Source organism: Colius striatus, chromosome 11, assembly GCF_028858725.1.
Source record: "Colius striatus isolate bColStr4 chromosome 11, bColStr4.1.hap1, whole genome shotgun sequence".
Taxonomy (NCBI): domain Eukaryota; kingdom Metazoa; phylum Chordata; class Aves; order Coliiformes; family Coliidae; genus Colius; species Colius striatus.
In genome coordinates, this window is record NC_084769.1 from 15,396,602 (window position 1) to 15,416,111 (window position 19,510).

Here is a 19,510-nt window from a genome sequence, read left to right on the forward strand (position 1 = left end):
CTACTCAGACATCTGCTGGAACGCCTACACAGCTGCCACTCACAGTCCAGGAGGTTCCCTCAGTGAATCAGTAATATCTTCTTGATGCAAATGGTAGACATACCAACTAGGAGAGGAGCATTACTGGATCTTGTACTCATGAACAAGCAGGGTCTGGTTGAAGGGCAGCCTTGGCTGCAGTGACCATGAGATGGTCAAGTTCAGGATCTTATGTGGTAGGAACAGAATACCAAGCAGGTATTCAGAATACCAAACAGTCCAGTAACCTTGGACTTTAGCAGAGCCAACTTTGGCCTTTTCAAGCAATTACTAGGGGACATCTTGTGACACAGGGTATTAGAGGATAAAGGAGCCCAAGATAGTTGGTCTCTATTCAAAGATCACGTTTTCCAGGTTCAGGATCAGACCATCCCAGTGGTTAGGAAATCAAGAAAGAGAGACAGGAGACCTGCATGGTTAAACAGGGAACTGTTGGGCACACGCAATTGGAAGAAAAGAATCTATAGATCATGGAAGGAAGGGATGGCCACTTGGGATGAATATAATGCTGTTATCAGAGGATATAGGAAGGCAACTAAGAAAGCTAAAGCCTTGCATCTTCAAGTACATTGCATGTAGAACTAATGCTACAGGCAATGTAGGTCCACTGTTGAATGAAGTGGGTGCTCTGGTGACAGAGGACTGGAGAAGGCAGAGTTACTGAATGCCTTATTTGCCTCTATCTATACCGCTGGAAACTGTCCTCAGGAGCCCCAGACTCCAGAGGAAGTCAGGTTAAAGGAGGAGTTTTGTTTGACTGATGAGGACTGTATTAAGGATCAGCTGAGCAGTCTGGATGTACATAAATTCATGGGCCCCAATGGGATGCACTCATGGGTGCTGAGGGAGCTGGCAGAAGTCATTGCTAAACCACTCTCTGTCATCTTTAGTAAGTCATGGAGAACAGGAGAGGTGTCTGAGGACTGGAGGAAAACAGATGTCACTCCAGTCTTCAAAAAGGGCAAAAAGGAGAACTCCTGTAACTACAGACCGGTCAGTCTCACCTCCATCCCTGGTAAGGTAAAGGAACAACTTAGTCTCGGTGCTGTCTCCAAGCATTTAAAGGACAAGAAAGTCATTAGGAGCAGTCAACATGGCTTTACCAAAGGGAAGTCATGTTTGACCAACCTGATAGCCCTTTACGAAGAAATAACCAGATGGATGTGGTTTCTCTTGATTTCAGTAAAGCATTTGACACCATGTCCCACAGCATCCTGGCAGCAAAACTGAGAAAGTGTGGGCTGGATGATCACGTAGTGAAGCGGATTGTGAACTGGTTGAAGAGAAGAAGGCAGAGGGTTGTGATCAATGGGTCAGGGTCTAGTTGGAGGCCTGTATCTAGTGGAGTCCCTCAGGGGTCAGTACTGGGACCAGTACTGTTCAATATATTCATTAATGACCTTGATGAGGGAACAGAGGGCACTGTCAGCAAGTTTGCTGACAATACTAAATTGGGGAGAGTGACTGACACCCCAGAAGGCTGTGCTGCCATTCAATGAGACCTGGACAGGCTGGAGAGTTGAGTGGGAATAAATATAATGAAATTCAACAAGGGCAAATGTAGAATCTTTCATCTGGGAAGGAATAACCCCATGTACCAGTACAGGTTGGGGAATGAACTCTTAGAGAGTAGTGTAGGGGAAAGGGACCTGAGGGTCCTGGTGGGCAGTAGGTTGAGCTTGAGCCAGCAATGTGACCTCATGGTCAAGAAGGCCAATGGCATCCTGGGGTGTATGAGAAGGGGTGTGAGCAGTAGGTCGAGAGAGGTTCTCCTCACCCTCTACTCTGCCCTCTTGAGACCACATCTGGATTATTGTGTACAGTTTTGGGCACCTCAGTTCAAGAAGGACAGGGAACTGCTGGAGAGAGTTCAGTGCAGGGCCATCAAGATGATGAAGGGGATGGAGCATCTCCCTTATGATGAAAGCCTGAGGGAGCTGGGGCTCTTTAGCTTGGAGGAGACTGAGGGGTGATCTCATTAACGTTTACAAATATGCAAAGAGTAGGTGTCAGGAGGATGGAGCCAGGCTGTTCTCAGTGATGTCCAGTGCTGGGACAAGGGGTAAGGGGTACAAGCTGAAACATAAGAGGTTATAAAGAAATACGAAGAAGAATTTCTTCCCTGTGAGGGTGAGGGAGCACTGGCACAGGCTGCCCAGATGAGTTGTGGAGTCTCCTTCTCTAGAGACATTCCAAACCCACCTGTATGAGTTCCACCTACTCTAGGTGGTCCTGCTCTTGCAGGGGGTTTGGACTAGATGATCTTTTGAGGTTCCTTCCAGCCCTTGAGATTCTGTGATTCTGTAATCTCTTCATTTTTGGTGTTGAGTTAGTTGTTTGGCTTTGTTGTTGCTTTTTCTCCCTAACCTGCATGCTTTCATCTGTTCCCATAGTTTCTGTTGCTGGCTGTAGTCCCTCTTGCATCTTTCAGAAAACTTGTCACTTGGCCAGAAATTTATTGAGAAAACAACCCAGCCTGAGCTGGCAGAGGAGAATGCAAGTAGTCATAATATTTTCAGCATTTTCTGGTCTTCAGCAGAGATAGTCACAAGGCATAAAATTTTAGTTTGGATGTGGATTCAATCTTCCTCAGCATATACAAGTATTTGTGTCTGAAATCCTTATGCCCATCCTCAAATCTGTCTCTGAAAGGGTAGAAGTTGGTTTTGTTTTCACTGAAGCACTGTTAGTGTGTGATGGCACAACTCTGTCATTGCAGCTCAGCAGTTCTGCTCATTAGCCTCCTGTTAAATGTAGAAGTAGCAAAGGTCTATGTTTATTTACATTATTTCTGCCCGTTCCCATCTGTGAAAATATCTTAAACAAATCCAGGAAGAACGGAGCACACCATGATACCAGCTGCTCCAGTGGGAGATGCAGTTTCTCTGCTTAAGAGAAAGAGATGTAGACAAATAATACTGCATGATTTTTTGTTTTCTAGGTAATTATTTCAGCCTGGGATCCTGTATGAAAGCAGTGTACGTTAGCAGCAAAGCTGGATAACGAGAAAAAAAATGTCAGCAAAGCATTCCCTTTGTCTCCCCTTTTCTTAAACACATGTAACATTTGTCCAGGGAGTAGATACACTGGCATTAGTGGACTACTTCACTTTTAGAATATGCTGCTTCTCCCCCTTGTCCAGCTTCTGAGTGCCTTCATAAGTAATTTTGGAAAAAACATCTTTGCCATTAAAACATGAGCAAACCTAAGACATCTGAAAATAACTTGTATTTCTAGTAATGTTGATGCCTTCTAATCCAGAAAACAAAAGAACTTTCCGTACAAAGGGGATTTAAGTGGACAGATATTTTCTTGTAAGCTAATAGAGGGACATTGAATATGTGTTCAGCCATTCTTGTCACTAGAAGAGCTAGATACGCATTGCAGGTGAATTTGATCTCTATTTGCATCTCCTTCTAAGGATCATTGGAAACAACCTCCGCGTGTCTGCTATTCTCTTCATAGTCTTCAGCCTCCATGCCTGTGAACTGTACAGTCTGTGCCAGCCTTCTGCTGAAACAGATTTCATACAGAGAAATAAATGAACAGTTTAGTTGAGCACGTTGATAAAGTAGATTCTGGAGATCTGCTGAAGGACTGACACTGAAAGAGCTTTCTCTCTGTGCCCTGCTGGAGAAAAACAGAATTCTTTTCCATGTGTTTCAGCATTGTATATGTCAGGTTTTCCGAAGTCTTTCTTGGCTATTCAGATACATAAATGCAGTAGTTGTTGGTACGCTATTAGACCACAAAGGATCAGCCTATGGACACAGATAGAGGGAAACATCAAGATGATCAACTGAAGATGAGATCCCTCATATTCTTTCCTTTCAGAAGACCAGTGCGACCTTACAATTGGCAGTGTAAATGAGCAGCATTGCTTGCTTTGATACAAAATGCTGTCTGCTTGATCAGTTCTTTTATTCATTATCACATTCAATTACAGTAAAAATGATGATGTAAATATCATAACTGTTTGTAGAGACTTCCAGACAGCAGCATCACAGAAACAGTTAATGTTCTCTGCAGGAAATATATTTTATTTCTTTTTTTGAGGATTTTTTTAGTTAAAACCTTTCAAAGACATCTTCAACAGTATAGGAATAAATCACTTGAAAGAAATCAATCTTCATTCTTCTACTGGTGAATTCGGTGACTTGAAGCTTCTTTGCTTTGCATGGTTCTGAATTTTTTTCATACATGTTCTCTTTCAGAACCGTGGTGTTCAAAGGTAACCTCAACAAATTTATTATAGCAGACATTTTTTTCAGTTCTAAATGTACAAAAATGCACGTAAAATAATACTTTTGTATTGACAGTAGGGTTTTACTAACTTTTTTTTACTGAATAATATGTTGCCAAGGACAGAAGGAAGAATTTGTAGCACTTCATATTAAATGGACTTTTTAGCTTAGAAATTTTAAAGTGAAATTCTACTGACCTATGTAGCCATTAGTTTATGGGGCTGTGTTAAGTCCTTAATTAATATAATTGACTTAGACTGTGGCTTTACAATGGAAAAGAATTTAATTCATTTTGAGGTAGTGGAGAATTGATCATGCTTTGAAAAGATGAGGCTTAGAAAAAAAGTCTTAATCAACACCTGTTGGCCAAAATCAATCTTAATGCAAGGCATCCTCCAGAAGTGTAAATGTTCTGGAAAGAACTCGGGGATAAATTCTTTGGCATCGCTAGTGAAATATTGTAATACTTCAGAATTACAGGTATGTGACATACAATATATTTCAGTAATTCCTAAACACTTGCTGAAATACCTTAGATTTAAGAGCTCTGCTGAATAGCTCTGTGATTTCTCACATGTTTAAAAATTAAGCACGCAGAAAAGAGTTTTGAAGAATCAGGGCATGGCTGATTTCTAGAGGACTAGTTAAGGAGATATTGAGTAAAATGCAACAGGATTCTGCCTAGTAAACAGAATTTTTGAAAAGACATAGAGTTTTTTTTATAGTCTGTTTCCTTGGCAATCTAAGATGGATCCCTATAATGTTGAATGCTCTATTTTTTATCACTGTATTTAATTTAGTTGTAAATGATTCAAACTGTGGTGCTTGTACCACTTCCCTAGTCTATATCATAAATCTGAATGTATATGTGTTTGCTTGGTATTGCTCCATAAAACAATAACAACAGATCTGAAAAAGGCATCAGAAATCTACACATTCCGAATTCCTGTGAGTGATTGTTTATTTCACTGTTATTTTTAAGTATATAATGGTTTCTGCCAAAAGAATCTGACACAGGTTGAATTTGATTAATGAATACTATTATTTGCAGATGACCTGAAGGATTTATCTTTATCTAAATATTTTTTTCCAGAATGGGTACTTTTAAAATCAGATTAAGCACTTCTGCATAATATCTATTTCAACTCCCAGACAAATCACCCTTTTATTCAATTAACATTACTATTCCAGGCTTTACCAAGTAATTTCCCAATAATATAGGATAGATGTGTTTCACTGGCTGCAGCAATCAACTTCTTCAAGAAAATCTACTGAAAAGAAAAGAAAGAAAAAATAAATGTGTTGAAAATAATATGAGAACTAAAATGAGTGTGCACATTTTTTAAGATGAATGCTTAGATGTTCTTGAATTGTGTTTTTCTAATGAGTACCACTGGGTATTGGTCAAACTCATCATGTCTTAATTGTTAGTATCATGAGAATGGAGTTACTCTTCCTATTTTTATTTTCCTCTTTTTTAAATTAATTTACAGTTCTGCAGTCCTTTCCTTAGAAGGAAAACAAATATGGATTAATTTTGCCAAGTGATTCTGAAACTCATTTTAATTAGTCCCTTACACTCTACAGTTAACCTTGATTGCATTTCATATTTTAGACTTTCTTGCTTTGTATAATGAGAAATACTCCCTACTAATACTGTTAGCACTGCAGAAGGATAAATTGATACATTTTTCTACATTAGCAGTGCAGTTTATTTTTTCAAGCTCCTTTGATCACAAAGCCTTGATATGTCAATTTTGCTAAATTCTGCCATCTACCTGTATGTGTAACTGATTACATTTCTTGATTTAAGGATTAAAAAGTCAATGAAAAAGTTATCTGGGCTGGAATACAAAGTCAGTCTTAGCAAAATGTTAATCCGTGGATTTCATTACATCTGAATCTGCTTACTATATCTGACTATTAATATTTAATTCTTGATATATAATGGATTATGAAATTTAAACAAAAACTATCTCGGTTTATATAAATACATACATCTGAGAGCTCCTGGAGATAGAAAATGGCTTCACAGAGACAAATTAATTCCCAAGCAGGGAAATCTTTTTCTCCACTTATGTCCTACCTGAATCCTTAATCTAGGATGTTTTAATATCTTATGGAGCTTTGTATTTGCAAATTCCACCCTTGGAGAGTACATTAATTTCCCTAGTCCTCCTCCCTTAGAAACCGATTTTCGTCTTAGTTTTCAGAGGAACTGTAGCCCATAGTAATAGGTAGGTTTGCATGTTATTTCTGAAGAATTTTCGCTCTTTACGTATGAGTCTCAAAAAAAGTCTTGATCTAAGAGCTAGAATCTCCTCCATAACAGATAGGCTCTGCAAGAGGCCCTTGGCCAATACTACATGATACAAGACCGCTATGCAGTGTGAGATACGGCAGGAGAATTGCTTTCAGACTTGTTCAGTGATCAGATCTTCCCTCTAGCATCACAAAAAAACACTGGATACACCTGGTGCAGCCAGCGGTGTTGGGTTCACATGTAAGAAAACATCTGTTCCTGAAATCAAACAGGATTGACATAGAGCTGTTGTTTTCTTAATGTATATTCCTTAAAATAGAATGTGGACAAAATTTATGGTTTGTTACTTCATCTGTAGTTTACATACTTTCTCTCAGTATTATTTAACATGTCCACCTCCATTCTCTTTTTCATTCACAGAAGAATCCAATTTGCTTATCGAGTTCTCTTTCTCTCTCTCTCTTTTCTCCTTTTTTACTCCTCTTTTTTCTTTCATCCAGATGGAATGCCATTTGCTTGGTGGGTTGGCCGTGCCAATGAAAAGCATCTTTACTGGGGAGGATCTCTTCCGGGCATTCAACAGTGTGCATGTGGACTGGAAGAAAGTTGTCTGGATATGAGATATTTTTGCAACTGTGACGCAGATAGAGAAGAATGGTAATAATTTTAACATGTGTATAGTAGTGTTTATGTGAGAACTGGGGGTAGGAAGTAGGGCAAGAAAGCTCAAATCTTTCCATGATTTACAGTTCAGGAAACTTACGTGGCTTGAGTATGACCAAATGAGAATGAAAGTCAAATTAGAATTTGGACTTCTAATTTCATCTTAAATTTCCTATTTGAATGAAAGACAAGATGTCTGTCTGAAGCAGGCTGCTGGGATGAGTTGTCTTCAAAAAGTCTTTGTTGTTGAATGCCAAAACCAGTTGTTCTATTTAATTAAAAATATCCATTGATTCAATTGGAGCATTCCATGAATAAAAGCTCTAGGAGGTTGATGCATGGGTATACATCACAGCAGAAAAATCAGCAATAGACAGCAAAATTCATTTACACACAGCTAAAGAATGAGAGATCTCTGCTATTAAAAAGACCTATCATTTTCTTATGCAGCGATACGTCTGTATGTGCCTTAACTTTCTTTCACATCGGGTCCCAAGCTTTTTAAATTCAGTGGACCCCTGTAAGTTTTGGTTCAGTCTCTATGAGAAGTTTTTGACTTACAGTATGAACATTCAAAGCCTTGCTTGGGTTCAGATCTTTGTTGCACCCTGATGCCATATGAATTTGCAAAGGCTCACAGTCCTCTTCCATTCACTGCAACTTCAGAGACTCTCCAGCAGCTGAGAGCTAGGTGTTGAACTTTCCAATTATTTCCATACTTGTGTTTGAGGGGACAGAAGTGACAGATGAGTGTTGCTGAAAGTACAATTTGAAATACTGTTAAAAAACATGTTGAAAACTTTACTTCACCCTCTCTCCCTTCTGGACCACTCACTGATAGGAGCAGCTGCCTTTTCTCAAAAAAAAACTACTTTAACCTCAAGTAGTTCAGAATTTTCAAATAATGGAAGTAGACAAAGAAATATCTTGCCTGTGTTTGAAATAGTGTTCAAATTGTCCTTGTGAAACCTTCACTTAAAAGAGAATGAATAGAAAGAAACTGTAAGTGATTTTGAAACAAGCAAAAAAACAAATTCAGAAATGACTTGTCACCATAAGTGCTGGGTTTTTTCGGTTGCTTGAGTTCCACACAGTGTGATTATTTACTTGGACCCTTTATATCCTTAGGGTCACTATTCACATTGAAAATTCATAACTGTAAGGGGATTTCTTCAGAAAGATTTTTATGTAAATATTATTTATGAGTGTCATTTGGATAGATTTGTATAAAAGGGCCTGCCTATGCATGTTAATCTGTTTTTTTCTTTAATATTTGATTATCAGATGCACTTTGGTGAGGTTTTCACATGAGCATCAAAAGCATCTATTTCTACTGGTGTCTATCTCTCTCCATAATCCACATTTCGCTTTTCAGTGAGCACCTGCTTAAGTGGAACAGGGTGTATTATGCTGGCAGACTATTGGGGTCCTTGTCTGAGACTGCAGGACAGTACAACACTAGATTTTACCAGCCAGTGGAAGGAGAAAGCTACGTACAGTTTTAGAGTCTTTCTTCTGAGTCCTCTAAGGACATGAGACACAAACCAGTTATGCTGTGGGTATTTATCTCCGTTTTCCCCTCACACCCAATGATTTTAAAGAAGCAAACACATTTCAAACATCTTTAACAGAGAAGGAGGAATCTCAAAAGTATTAGAAATTACACATTCTATGAAAATTTATGTCAGGCTGACGGGAAAAAGCCAATTAAAACCCACAAGAAGGAAGTTAAGGAAGCGTACACTTTTATTAGATTTTGGAAAACCCTCACGAGAGAGAGATGTTGGAAATCATGCTTCATTAGCTTGGCAGCTCACAGAGCTACTTGTTTCTCCTAATTTCATTATAATAACAGGATATGCATAGAAGTTTCCTCGTCTAAACTGTCTACTGTTTGTTCCTTTGGGGGTTCAGGTGTTTCGGTTTGGTTTTTAATGCGTTTGAAATTTGGACTTTGGTAGTAACATAAATTGCAGGTTTCTTTTTTAAAACCTAAAAAAACCCTTACCTTTACAAAAAGTTTCTAAACATAACAAATTTCATGCCTCTTGAAGATTGCTTTTGCATTTCTCTGCTAGAACACTGACCCCCTGATATATAATGAGCATTTGAATCTGAAACCTGCTGAGATCTGAACTGTGACTCTAACCTGCTGTACATTATCATAGAATGAGCAAGACAGCAGTAGATGCATTTATTTGTCCTATCATGAAACAAAATGGGTGCTGCAGAGTGGAAAACCAGAAAATCACTTTCTCTCCTCTTAGATAAATCACGCTGCTCACTGCAGGTCCAAGTTAGGAACACACCAGAATAGCTGGAGCATCCTTCTGAAGAGGAGACAGGCTTATGATTTTGCTTTGATTTGGTTTCTTTATACTTAAGTCTTGGGTGCAGAAGAAGCTACTAATTTCTCAGAGCAGCAAAAGAAACAGAAAACAGACCTGAAAAAAGTACTGAGCCAGGTGTTTGGAAGCACACAACACAATCCCAGGCATGCTGAGCTTTATCAAAGCAGACACCTGAGCCAGCTGCTGTCTCTGTTCTCTTACTGTACACCAAGTTAGTGCCCCTGGAGTTATGCTGGCCAGATGAACAGGAATATAATTGGTTGCAATGCTATATAGGGAGACCTTTAGTATTTTTCACCTTTCTTTTTATTAAAGTGTTCCAGTGAAAAGTATATGTTTCCATACAGCTCCTCACTGTACTTCTAAACTCTACAGTAGGGTGACAGCTAATTCTGTTACTGCAGAATAGTGCAACATCTTCATGGCATTTGCTGAAGAATGGGAGAAGACCTCTGCTTAGGGAGCAGAGGCATAAGTCATCACACTGACCCAAGCAAGAGATCTGGAAAGGTGTTAAACGTGACTTGACTGTAATTTATACATTCCTCAAAAAAAGATTGCTCAAAACTCTTGCTGGTGGGTGGGAATATTCCTAGAAATCCAGTGGCTACAAGATGAAGCTAAATCTAGTGCAGAAAATATTCCCTTTCTCTCTCTTCCTCTTCCCCAACACTGGGAATAGTTAACTGCTGGGACAAGTTATGTTTAGATGGGACAGATTTGTGATTGTGATTAAAGTATATGCCGTTTCAAACAGAAAGTGCATTCTTGATGCAGACATCTAGGGGGACCTGCTTTAGCAGTGGGAATGGATTAGATGATCTCTAAAGGTCCCTTCCAACCCCAAACATTCTATGAGTCTATGATTATTGGGGAAAGATGTTAAACTGACCTAAAGAATGAAGTATTTCTGAAACAAAGATGGGTTGTGTTATCTCAAAGTCACTCTAGAGATCCTTTATGTCCTTAAATAGCTCTTCCAGGTTGTCTTTCATCTCAAGCAAAATTTTCTTGCCTAGGCAATGAAAGTATTGCTGCATGCCAAACATTTCATTTGAATGGGAGAAACCTCTTTCATGCCATGGTGGCTCATGAATGTCCTGATGTCCATTCATTACTTTGGTCTCTCTGTCTGGAATCTATTTTGCATTTAAAATGCAGACACTTGCTTGAAGCCAATTATCAAATCAAACTTGTTTCTTCCTGAATGCATTCACCTGGAAAACAAATTTGGAGAACTTTACATCTTTTTATTTTGTACAGAAAGAGGAACATTTCTGGAAGTCATTTTGTCCAGGAAGATCAGGCTTTTCAGCAGAGTATGATGGGCAGTGTTGATTCCAAGAAGAATCTGATTTGCTATCTTTTGTTTTTATTCTCCAGTTTTACCATTCAAATTGAAGGGGTATACTCTTCTTTTATCTTCCAGAACACCTTGTGTCACTCAGTAACTCAGCCTTTGAGTCTTCCCGTTTTCAAACTAATATGCATTTGCCTCTTTACCATGCAAAACCATAGGACACGAAAAGATGGGAGAAGGGAGGTGGGATACTACTATTGTCAGACCCACTTTGGCTCACAGAGCTATATTGAGTGTATTCATCTTTGTTTGAGGAGAAGCAAAGCGACATGGAGATGAATGAAGCCCTCTTTGGATGAGTTGTATTTTCACAAAGCTGTACTGGAGACAGGATACTAAAGCTAGAAGGGCTGAGGAGAGAAGGGCAGAGAAACCCAGTTGCTGACAAGCCCAGGTTTGACAGGTTTTATTTTCTCAGCCACTATCCCGCACAGAATGCATTCCCTCAGAAGCAGTGCAGGCAACTCTTCAGAGCCTGTGAGATCATAAATAAACCCTGCCAGAGGTGACCTGGCCTGTATAGAGCTGTCTTGGATATCTGCCTTCGTGACTGCATTTGTCAACAAACGAGAAAAGCTGCCTGCAGAGAGCTGACTCTAGCAGGCCTCTGAGCTGTCAGGAATGAGTTCATTACTATCATTACCAAACTCTTTCTCTGTACCTCTTCTCTAATTCAGAAAAATATGTCCACTGCATCTGGCCTTCAACTATTAGGTATGTCCCCTTCTGCTGCTGTAATTTTCTGTATCATGATTCTGAATCACTGTATGGAGTAAAGCACTTTAAATGCAGCCAGTGGGTAAGATTGCAATTAAAATGCGTTCCTTTGGATTACTAATGATATGTTCTGCACAAGACTCAAAACTTTTTCAGGTGTAAGCCTATTTCACTGGTCCATTCCTCGTGTGTTTCACTGACATATATTCATGATAGTATTCTTTTCCCTAAATGTGCTGTATTCATGAAAATCTGTACTGAATATCTGAGCTAACCGAGGCTCAGACGCAACCAGAGCTTTCATTAATGTACAAGAGGAAACTGTACCAATAGGGAAACATATGAGAAGAAATTATATTTAATGGCACCACTGCTCTACCATCTGTTAGAAAAATATGGAAACAACTACCTAGAGATTACCAATTTATGATGGCTCACACTGTTAGGATACCACAGAGTGAGATTTTTTGAAGCCTGTTTTTATTGGTAGCCAGGAAGAAGAAAAATAGTTTCATAATGTTACCACCAAAGTAGTTACTTGGCATTTACAGGTAAGACTACCTGTGCTACATCTTAAAGTGTCCAGTTTCTGCACTTTAGCACCTTTAACACTGCTGCCCTTGCAGCAAAAATTTTTTCTCCTTTTTTTCCTTTTCCCTACTCCCCTCATACATACAGCAATTGTTTGATGTCTTACCTGCCTCGTAGCTTGTTGAAGTCCATTGGGTAGAGATATTAATCCTCAGACAAGGATAAATAGATGACATCTAACTATATTTAGTACTCACAACTAAAAATTTTTCAGTGATTTCACTCAAAGTGCACTATTGGATTTTATTTGTTTTGGTCTTGCTTGTGAGATATAAATTGATACTACCTTTTGTGCAAAGAGCCCAGAGAAACATCTTTTCATTGAGAGTGCTTTCCACTCTGAACAATATTCAGATTTTCATCTGAATTTGTGCCAAATTGAGTGCCAAGTCTACAAGCAGAAGGTCTGCTTCCTAAGTTTATTAATTTATCTTTAACATTTTTTCTGTGTACAAGGCTCCTTTCAGGAAAAGGATAAGACTTGCTTTAATTTTTCTGATATCAGGACTGAAATTAGATTTCTGGCCAAGGAGTATCATGCCCCAAGACTATCCTGCAGTCAAGACTCACCCATAGTTCTCAATAGTGAGATGTGGAGGATAGCATGGTAGAAAAGGCATGTTCAGTGGTAGAGGTAACAGAGTTCTCTGTGAAACCTCCTAAGAGAAGTAAAGTAGTGATTTTAAGCTGGGAAGCGGATGTACAAAACCAAATATCATCTAGTTTTGAATGTATGTAAATTGCTAAATTAAAATACATTGAAGTAAAAAACTAGCTCTGGGAACAAATACAAAAATAATGACTCTAACATGGTTTTATTTTTATTTATAAGACAAAGTTATGTATCTGCACATCATAGTGCAGATGTTTTTATCCAAAAATGGCACTTTTTACTTGAAAACTATGTTAGAGGTGATCCTCAAGCTCCCTTCAGGCAAAATTTCAAATGTTTTGTCCAAACTCTGGAATATTTGTATTTTGTTGTGCCACAGCAGTGCTTCCAGGAAACTATTATACAGGTACATGAATCTCTTTTCTTCCTTGCTGAGGCATAATACATTACATTTGAGGGGCTGACATGGTGTACAACGTAAAGAGAAAAGAAATCATATTGATTTGTAAGAAATGGAAACTGAAATAATTTCAACTTAAAGAATAATAAGAATTTAAGGCACTCGGACATCAACTCCCGTACTTTAGTTCTGCATAATGTCTTCAAATTGCTTTTTTGCTTTTCCTAGATGAAACACATTAGGTATTTCCTTTTCACCAAAAACTTGACTTCCTACCATGAAATAATAAGAATATACTGCAACAACAGATATGTTGCTCCTGTCATTAACACATTCTCTGAAGGGCAGAATGTTTTTCTGATAGGTTTTATTTCAGTATCTGCTTGAATAAGTATCCTTACACAAGTCTCTTTTTTTTCTGTATCTGAGAGAATAAAATACATAAAATGTGCTGCTTGAGCTTCAAGAGAAACTTGATTGAGTTTTCAAGGCATTAACATAAAAGTGAAGATTTTTTTATTAGTTCTAGAATATTTTCCTTTCTCACAGTTGAGCTATGCTACTAAAGTTCTCTGCTACACTGGCATATAACTAGTAAAAACTCAGAGTCGTAAAATTTGATAGAAAAGAACTTCATGCAATATAACAGAATATCTAATAAGCAATGCAGTTTTCAGAGATGTGGAATAGATAGCTTTAAAATGTCACCATTTCATTTTTTTTTGTAGCTATTTTCAGTGGTAGCTGTAGGAAGATACTGATTTTTATTTTAATGCTGATCATAGCCAGTCAAAAGACTGCAGTATTTTTCGAGTGAAAATAAATTTGCAGGAAACTTCTCTAAATATTTTGTGATTTTAAATTTTTTTTAAATTTTTTTTTAAAGTAAATGATAACTTAGTCATTCATGCATATATTGCATATTTTACATCCTTTTTTCTATGCATCTTCCCACCTTTCATTCATCCTGCCTACTCTTCTTCCTGCCACCCACTGAAACACCTTATTTATTTGTCTTCTTAAGAAATCCTCAAATAGTTCACTTTTTGTTACAATCATTGCATAATCTGTTGAGAGCATTAATACTAAGTTTCAAAGATTGATACAATAAGCTATATGACTATGCTGATGAGAGACTCGGTGAAGAGGTTTGGAGACCATATACTTTTGATTCATACGTTATATTTTCCTTCTCAGTCTGTATTGAAGGCATTGCTCTGCCTCGTGCCTGGGAATTTCATCTTGCTGCACTTTTGTCTATAATTATCTGCATGTCAGACACTCACTGAAGAAAGAAAAAACGTTAGGGTCGGAGAGGGTGCCTCTCCTTTTCCCTTTGGAATTATGAGACAATGAACTGTGCAGCATGCAATTAGGTAAAAAAAAAAAAAAAGAAAAAGAAATGAAATGCATGCAGAATTTCTCAAAAAAGGATCAGAATAGCAATTCTACTTTTTCTAACATTAATCAAAGTAGAGCACTTAGTCAAGCAAACACCCGAGGTTATGTGTCAGAGCACAGCTGCAGTGTTCATCTTGATTGTTATTTCTTTGCTGAACTCCCGTGTCACTTCGCAGAGCTGGAACTCTAATGAGAGTGATGTTTGTGGAAGGTGGCATTACAAGCTGCATATAAGTAGTCTGCCTGGGATGTCAGACTCTTTGGCAGTGATATCACTCAAAAACTCCCATACCTGTTTCCTGAGGCTTTGTCTCATACCTGCCTGAAAGAACAATGGGTTTAAATTTGGAATTACTGTCATTTTGGATCTGATCATTGTTGCCATCCCCATGTGCAGCATGTAGTCTTTCACCTCTGAGCAGAGAGGTTGTTGGGCCATGCAGGGAGGGATTCTTTTCTCCAAAAATATGGAGATTTGTCACGATGACAAATCTGACCAGCTTGTGGGCCTTGATGCACAGCAGACCTCAACCCTGAGAAAAAGCTGGAAGAAAAAACTTATCACTGTGGAAAGAAGATGTGGTAGCACTTACCTGTCTATACTTGATAGAGAAATACCTCAAGAGGGTAGTTTGGCTCTGGTAAGGTCAGGGTTGGATGCCTGAAGGACTCAATTCAGTTCATGAGGTATGGTGGGATGAATGTACATCTGTATACCCTGCCAGAGTCAAAGTCACTGAATTGGTTTAGAGACCAGAGGGCTGCCATCAAACATTGTGATGCATTTTGAGGACAACAATTTGCCCAGCACCCTCAGAGTAAAAACAACAAAATGATTCTTTAGGAATCTGTCTTTCTTTTCTCTTATTTTTTTTTTTTTTCTAGCAGCTTTGTGCAAGTTAGTCACAGCTGAAGAATAAGGCTGGCTGATAGAAAAAATAGACTGTAGCTCAACAATGCAGCAAATCAGCCTTCAGTATTTCAGTTGTTGAACCAAAATTTCCACTGGCATGTATATGCAGAGGGCCGATTCAGTCCAAATTCACTCTGCCAATTCAACTGTCTTCACAATGTGCTGAGTCAGTTGTGTACCAGCCATCTTGAAGTTGGATCAGGTATTGTCTGTCTGCCTGTGCTAACAGCATGCTGGATCAGGTATCAAGTGTCCTCTTCTTTCTCAGATAGAGCATAAAGCCAGCATAAGTGTCATTATCTGTCTCCATGTAGCTTAAGAGAAGTGCAGACTTAGGCTTATACCTGCTCCACACCAAAACCATCTTGCTGAGAAAACTTAGTAGAGCCTGATCTACATTAATACCCATGAGGCAGAATGGCAGTGCTCCTCTCGACATCACATTCTGCACAGTTGAAAAACAGTTACAGTCCATACCAGTCAGAATCATGTATCCAAATACAGGTCAGGGTTATGTGTAAGCATAGAGTGTACATGCGCATAGATGTGCCTTAACCATTGTGTATGGGTCACAATTCTTCTAGGTAATTCTGCAAAAGTCCTTTCATCTTTAGGTAAGCATCTTTCAAATATTACCTTGTATAAGGCGTTCTGGGCATTTTGTCTGCGGTTAATCTGTCTCTTTCTGTTTGTTTATTATAATCCAGGACAAATGATACTGGCCTCCTTGCTTTCAAAGACCATTTGCCTGTAACTCAGATAGTGATCACTGACACAAACAGATCAAATTCTGAGGCTGCCTGGAAAATCGGCCCTTTGCGTTGCTATGGAGACAGTGAGTACTAGCTCTTCTCAATTTCCATAGGTACAGAATGTTCCCTCTTTCTTTTTGTTTTGGGTTGGTTTTTTTAAAAAATGTATTTATCCCGATGAAAGGTGGTTTTCCACATGCAGCTCACAGCTACTGTCCTGTGCCAATTAACTATAGAGAAGGGGGTTGTGTTCACAGGGCAGTTCTGGAACGCTGCTTCCTTCAACACGGAGGCTTCTTACCTGCACTTCCCCACCTTCCATGCTGAGGTCAGCGCAGACATCTCCTTCTTCTTCAAAACCACCGCTGTCTCCGGGGTATTCTTGGAAAACTTTGGGATTAAAGACTTCATACGAGTTGAAATAAGCTGTAAGTTCCACTGCCAAGAAATGTTGGTGTATTTGCCCAATTTGACAGGTGCAGGGAAGTGGCAAGGGCATTTTTTCTTCTGTCTTGACACAGTTGGAGGTGCCTGAAGAGGGTAAAATGGAGACATAAAGACTCATTAATCTAGATTTATCTATCTCTCCTGTCAGTTTCCCTGTGTAGCCTTGGTCATTACACTTCATTGTGCTATGAGGAGGTTTATCTTTCTTATATCAGTGACTGAATTTACTTTTTCAACACTGATATTATCTCTATTTAAGAGAAAAAGCTACTGGTCAGATACATCTGTAGACTATAATTTTAATTGAGGGATGAAAAATTTAATACAACCATGTTGATGGTTACTTTTATTCCTATTTCAGCAACATATCCAGTCTGGTGCAGCTGTAGTATTTCAGAGGAACTCAGTGTTTATAATACAGCTATGAGATGCGAGTCTATGAAGGACAGGATGCTAGTGTAAGATAAGTCAGTCCCAGTTGTAATGGGCCTTGAATACTTAAAAAACTTGTAACTGAGTACAGTATAACAGCTACTCAGTATATAAAGGAGAGTAGCAGGGAACTTAATTAGAGAGCTTTTTTTTCACTCCCGGTGACTTCAAATAATTATTAGTGACTAAAGAGAACTAGGCTTTGACGTGAAATATGACTTCTGTATTCCAAATTCTGTCAAGCTTAGGAAAAACAAACTGAATGCTATGCATTTTATAATATGCTTATAATAACCCCAATATAAAGTTTAATAAAACAAGGCCCTAAGGCCCTTCGATTCATTAAACCAATGGTAAATGTCATGGTGCATTATCACAAGGTAATGAAGTATAATTTACTGTTAACTGCACATCAAAGTCCAATTTGGTTGTACTTCAGTGTACTGCATTTCATTCTCAGGGATACAGGAGTAAAAATAGCATTTTGATAACAAATATAACAAATACTGTAAACTACTGAGAGGACTGTTTGGTGAAAGCTTTTGTATGTGTGTTAAATCTGCGCTCCTAGACAAATGAGTTCTTTAAAAGTTTGGTGAAAGTCTTATCTTTTAGACTTAGGCTTCTCATTAGTAGTATGGTAGTGTGTTTCTTATTGCCAGATGGAATTTACAGCCTAAAGGCCTTGTATCAAGGAAGCTCCACAGACCAGCTGCTTTGAAGGGAAACGGCCTTTTAACAGATGCAGGGTCTCAGAATAGATCTTTTTCTTTCCCTATGGAATGTTTCCTATCAACTATCTAAGAAGCAGCTTCCAAAACCAGACCTATCTAGTTTGTTGGGTTTGAAATAACAGATTTTTATGAATTTTTAGTACACAGCCTTCTGGTTGTGTGTTCTGTGGTCCTGGTTCTTGGTCTTTCTGGTGTATTTAGCATTTTAGGAATAGGAAAAATAGTCAGTAACAAGAATATTAAAAAGTTATGGCCCCTTTCATGCTTCCAGGGCAGCAAAATAGACCCTTTTATGTGGCTTTTGTTTTTCAATTATCATCCTGTTTCTAGGACTCTTACTGTCTCTGAACATGTGTTACATATGCCTCTTTTGTTTAGGTTCACCAATGAATTAGTTTTGCTCATCTGTTTTTCCTTGCTTCTTGGGTCAGGCTTATTCAGGCAAACAAATGTTTATAGGATTCTCTGCCATCGTATGCAGCCAAGTTCTGTAACTAAGTACATGCATTTTGAAATAGTCAGAATGAGTTATTTCTTCCTTTCTTCTATCTTAGCATTATTTATCCAAAATCTTTTGCTACCATTGTGTGACTTTTGTACAGCATTTGACACTTGTACTTCAAAAGAGAACTACTGATTCTCGAGCACTGTAATTGCTACAGCAAAAAAAAAGATGGGTATCCACAACCAAGGATAATCATGGCAGGGATCAAAGAGCAAGGCTGCAGGCTTAGATTTATGTATAATCTGCTGTGTAGGAGATGGGAGGTAAATGATGCTGTACTATTTGCTGACATAAAAGTTAATGGACCCTTTCTTTATGATTTTTTGATGTCAAAACCACAATTTGATCCAGACTTTCACTTCCTCTTCATATCTGTTTATGTATTCCAGCCCCTAAAGAGATCACCTTCTCCATAGATGTTGGGAATGGCCCCACAGAAGCCACTGTGCAGTCTCCCACACCCCTGAACGACAACCAGTGGCACTATGTCCGTGCAGAGAGGAACCTCAAGCAAACCTCTCTCCAGGTGGACAATCTCCCTAAGAAGGTCTTGGAGGCACCTGCTGAGGGGCACTTCCGCTTGCAGCTCAACAGCCAATTGTTTGTAGGTAAGGACTGTTTAAGGGTTTCTGCAGATACATACAATATTTCTATGTCCATACCTTGGTAATGCTGTTGTTTCACTATTGAACCTGCATGAGGTGATCTAATTCTGCTTCCTCTTCTGCTCCTGCATAAGCAACATAAAGTAAGCCCAAACTACTGCTTTTATTCTCAAAGTATTAACCATAGTTTAACTATACTATACTACGTGGTAGTTTTTAGGGTCTAAGATTGTGTGAAACAAATGTATTGCTGAAGAATGAATTGTATTTCTTGTGCAGCACTGGCTGTACAACTTGCTGCAGGAAATGTGGTCTCTCATTTTAGATGCAATGTAAAAGGCACAAATTTGTCATATAAGGTTCTGGGGAAAAGCCAGGTGACAGTATGGTCTTAAAGTTTGTTCCGCTAAGCATGCCTGCCAAAACCCTTATTTAGTCACAGAGTGCATGTACGAGAGAACTATGAACACAGTCAAAGCA

At 38.7% G+C, this 19,510-nt stretch overlaps 1 protein-coding gene across 1 annotated transcript in view; it reads left to right on the forward strand.

Annotated features, from left to right (window-relative positions):
• Positions 1-19,510, forward strand: part of CNTNAP5 (contactin associated protein family member 5) — a 219,257-nt gene that overhangs the window by 155,556 nt on the left and 44,191 nt on the right. The window contains exons 14-17 of the mRNA XM_062005163.1: positions 7,047-7,203; positions 16,263-16,390; positions 16,565-16,735; positions 18,815-19,033. Of these exons, the coding sequence (XP_061861147.1) occupies positions 7,047-7,203; positions 16,263-16,390; positions 16,565-16,735; positions 18,815-19,033 (675 nt within the window). The remainder of the gene's footprint in view (positions 1-7,046; positions 7,204-16,262; positions 16,391-16,564; positions 16,736-18,814; positions 19,034-19,510) is intronic.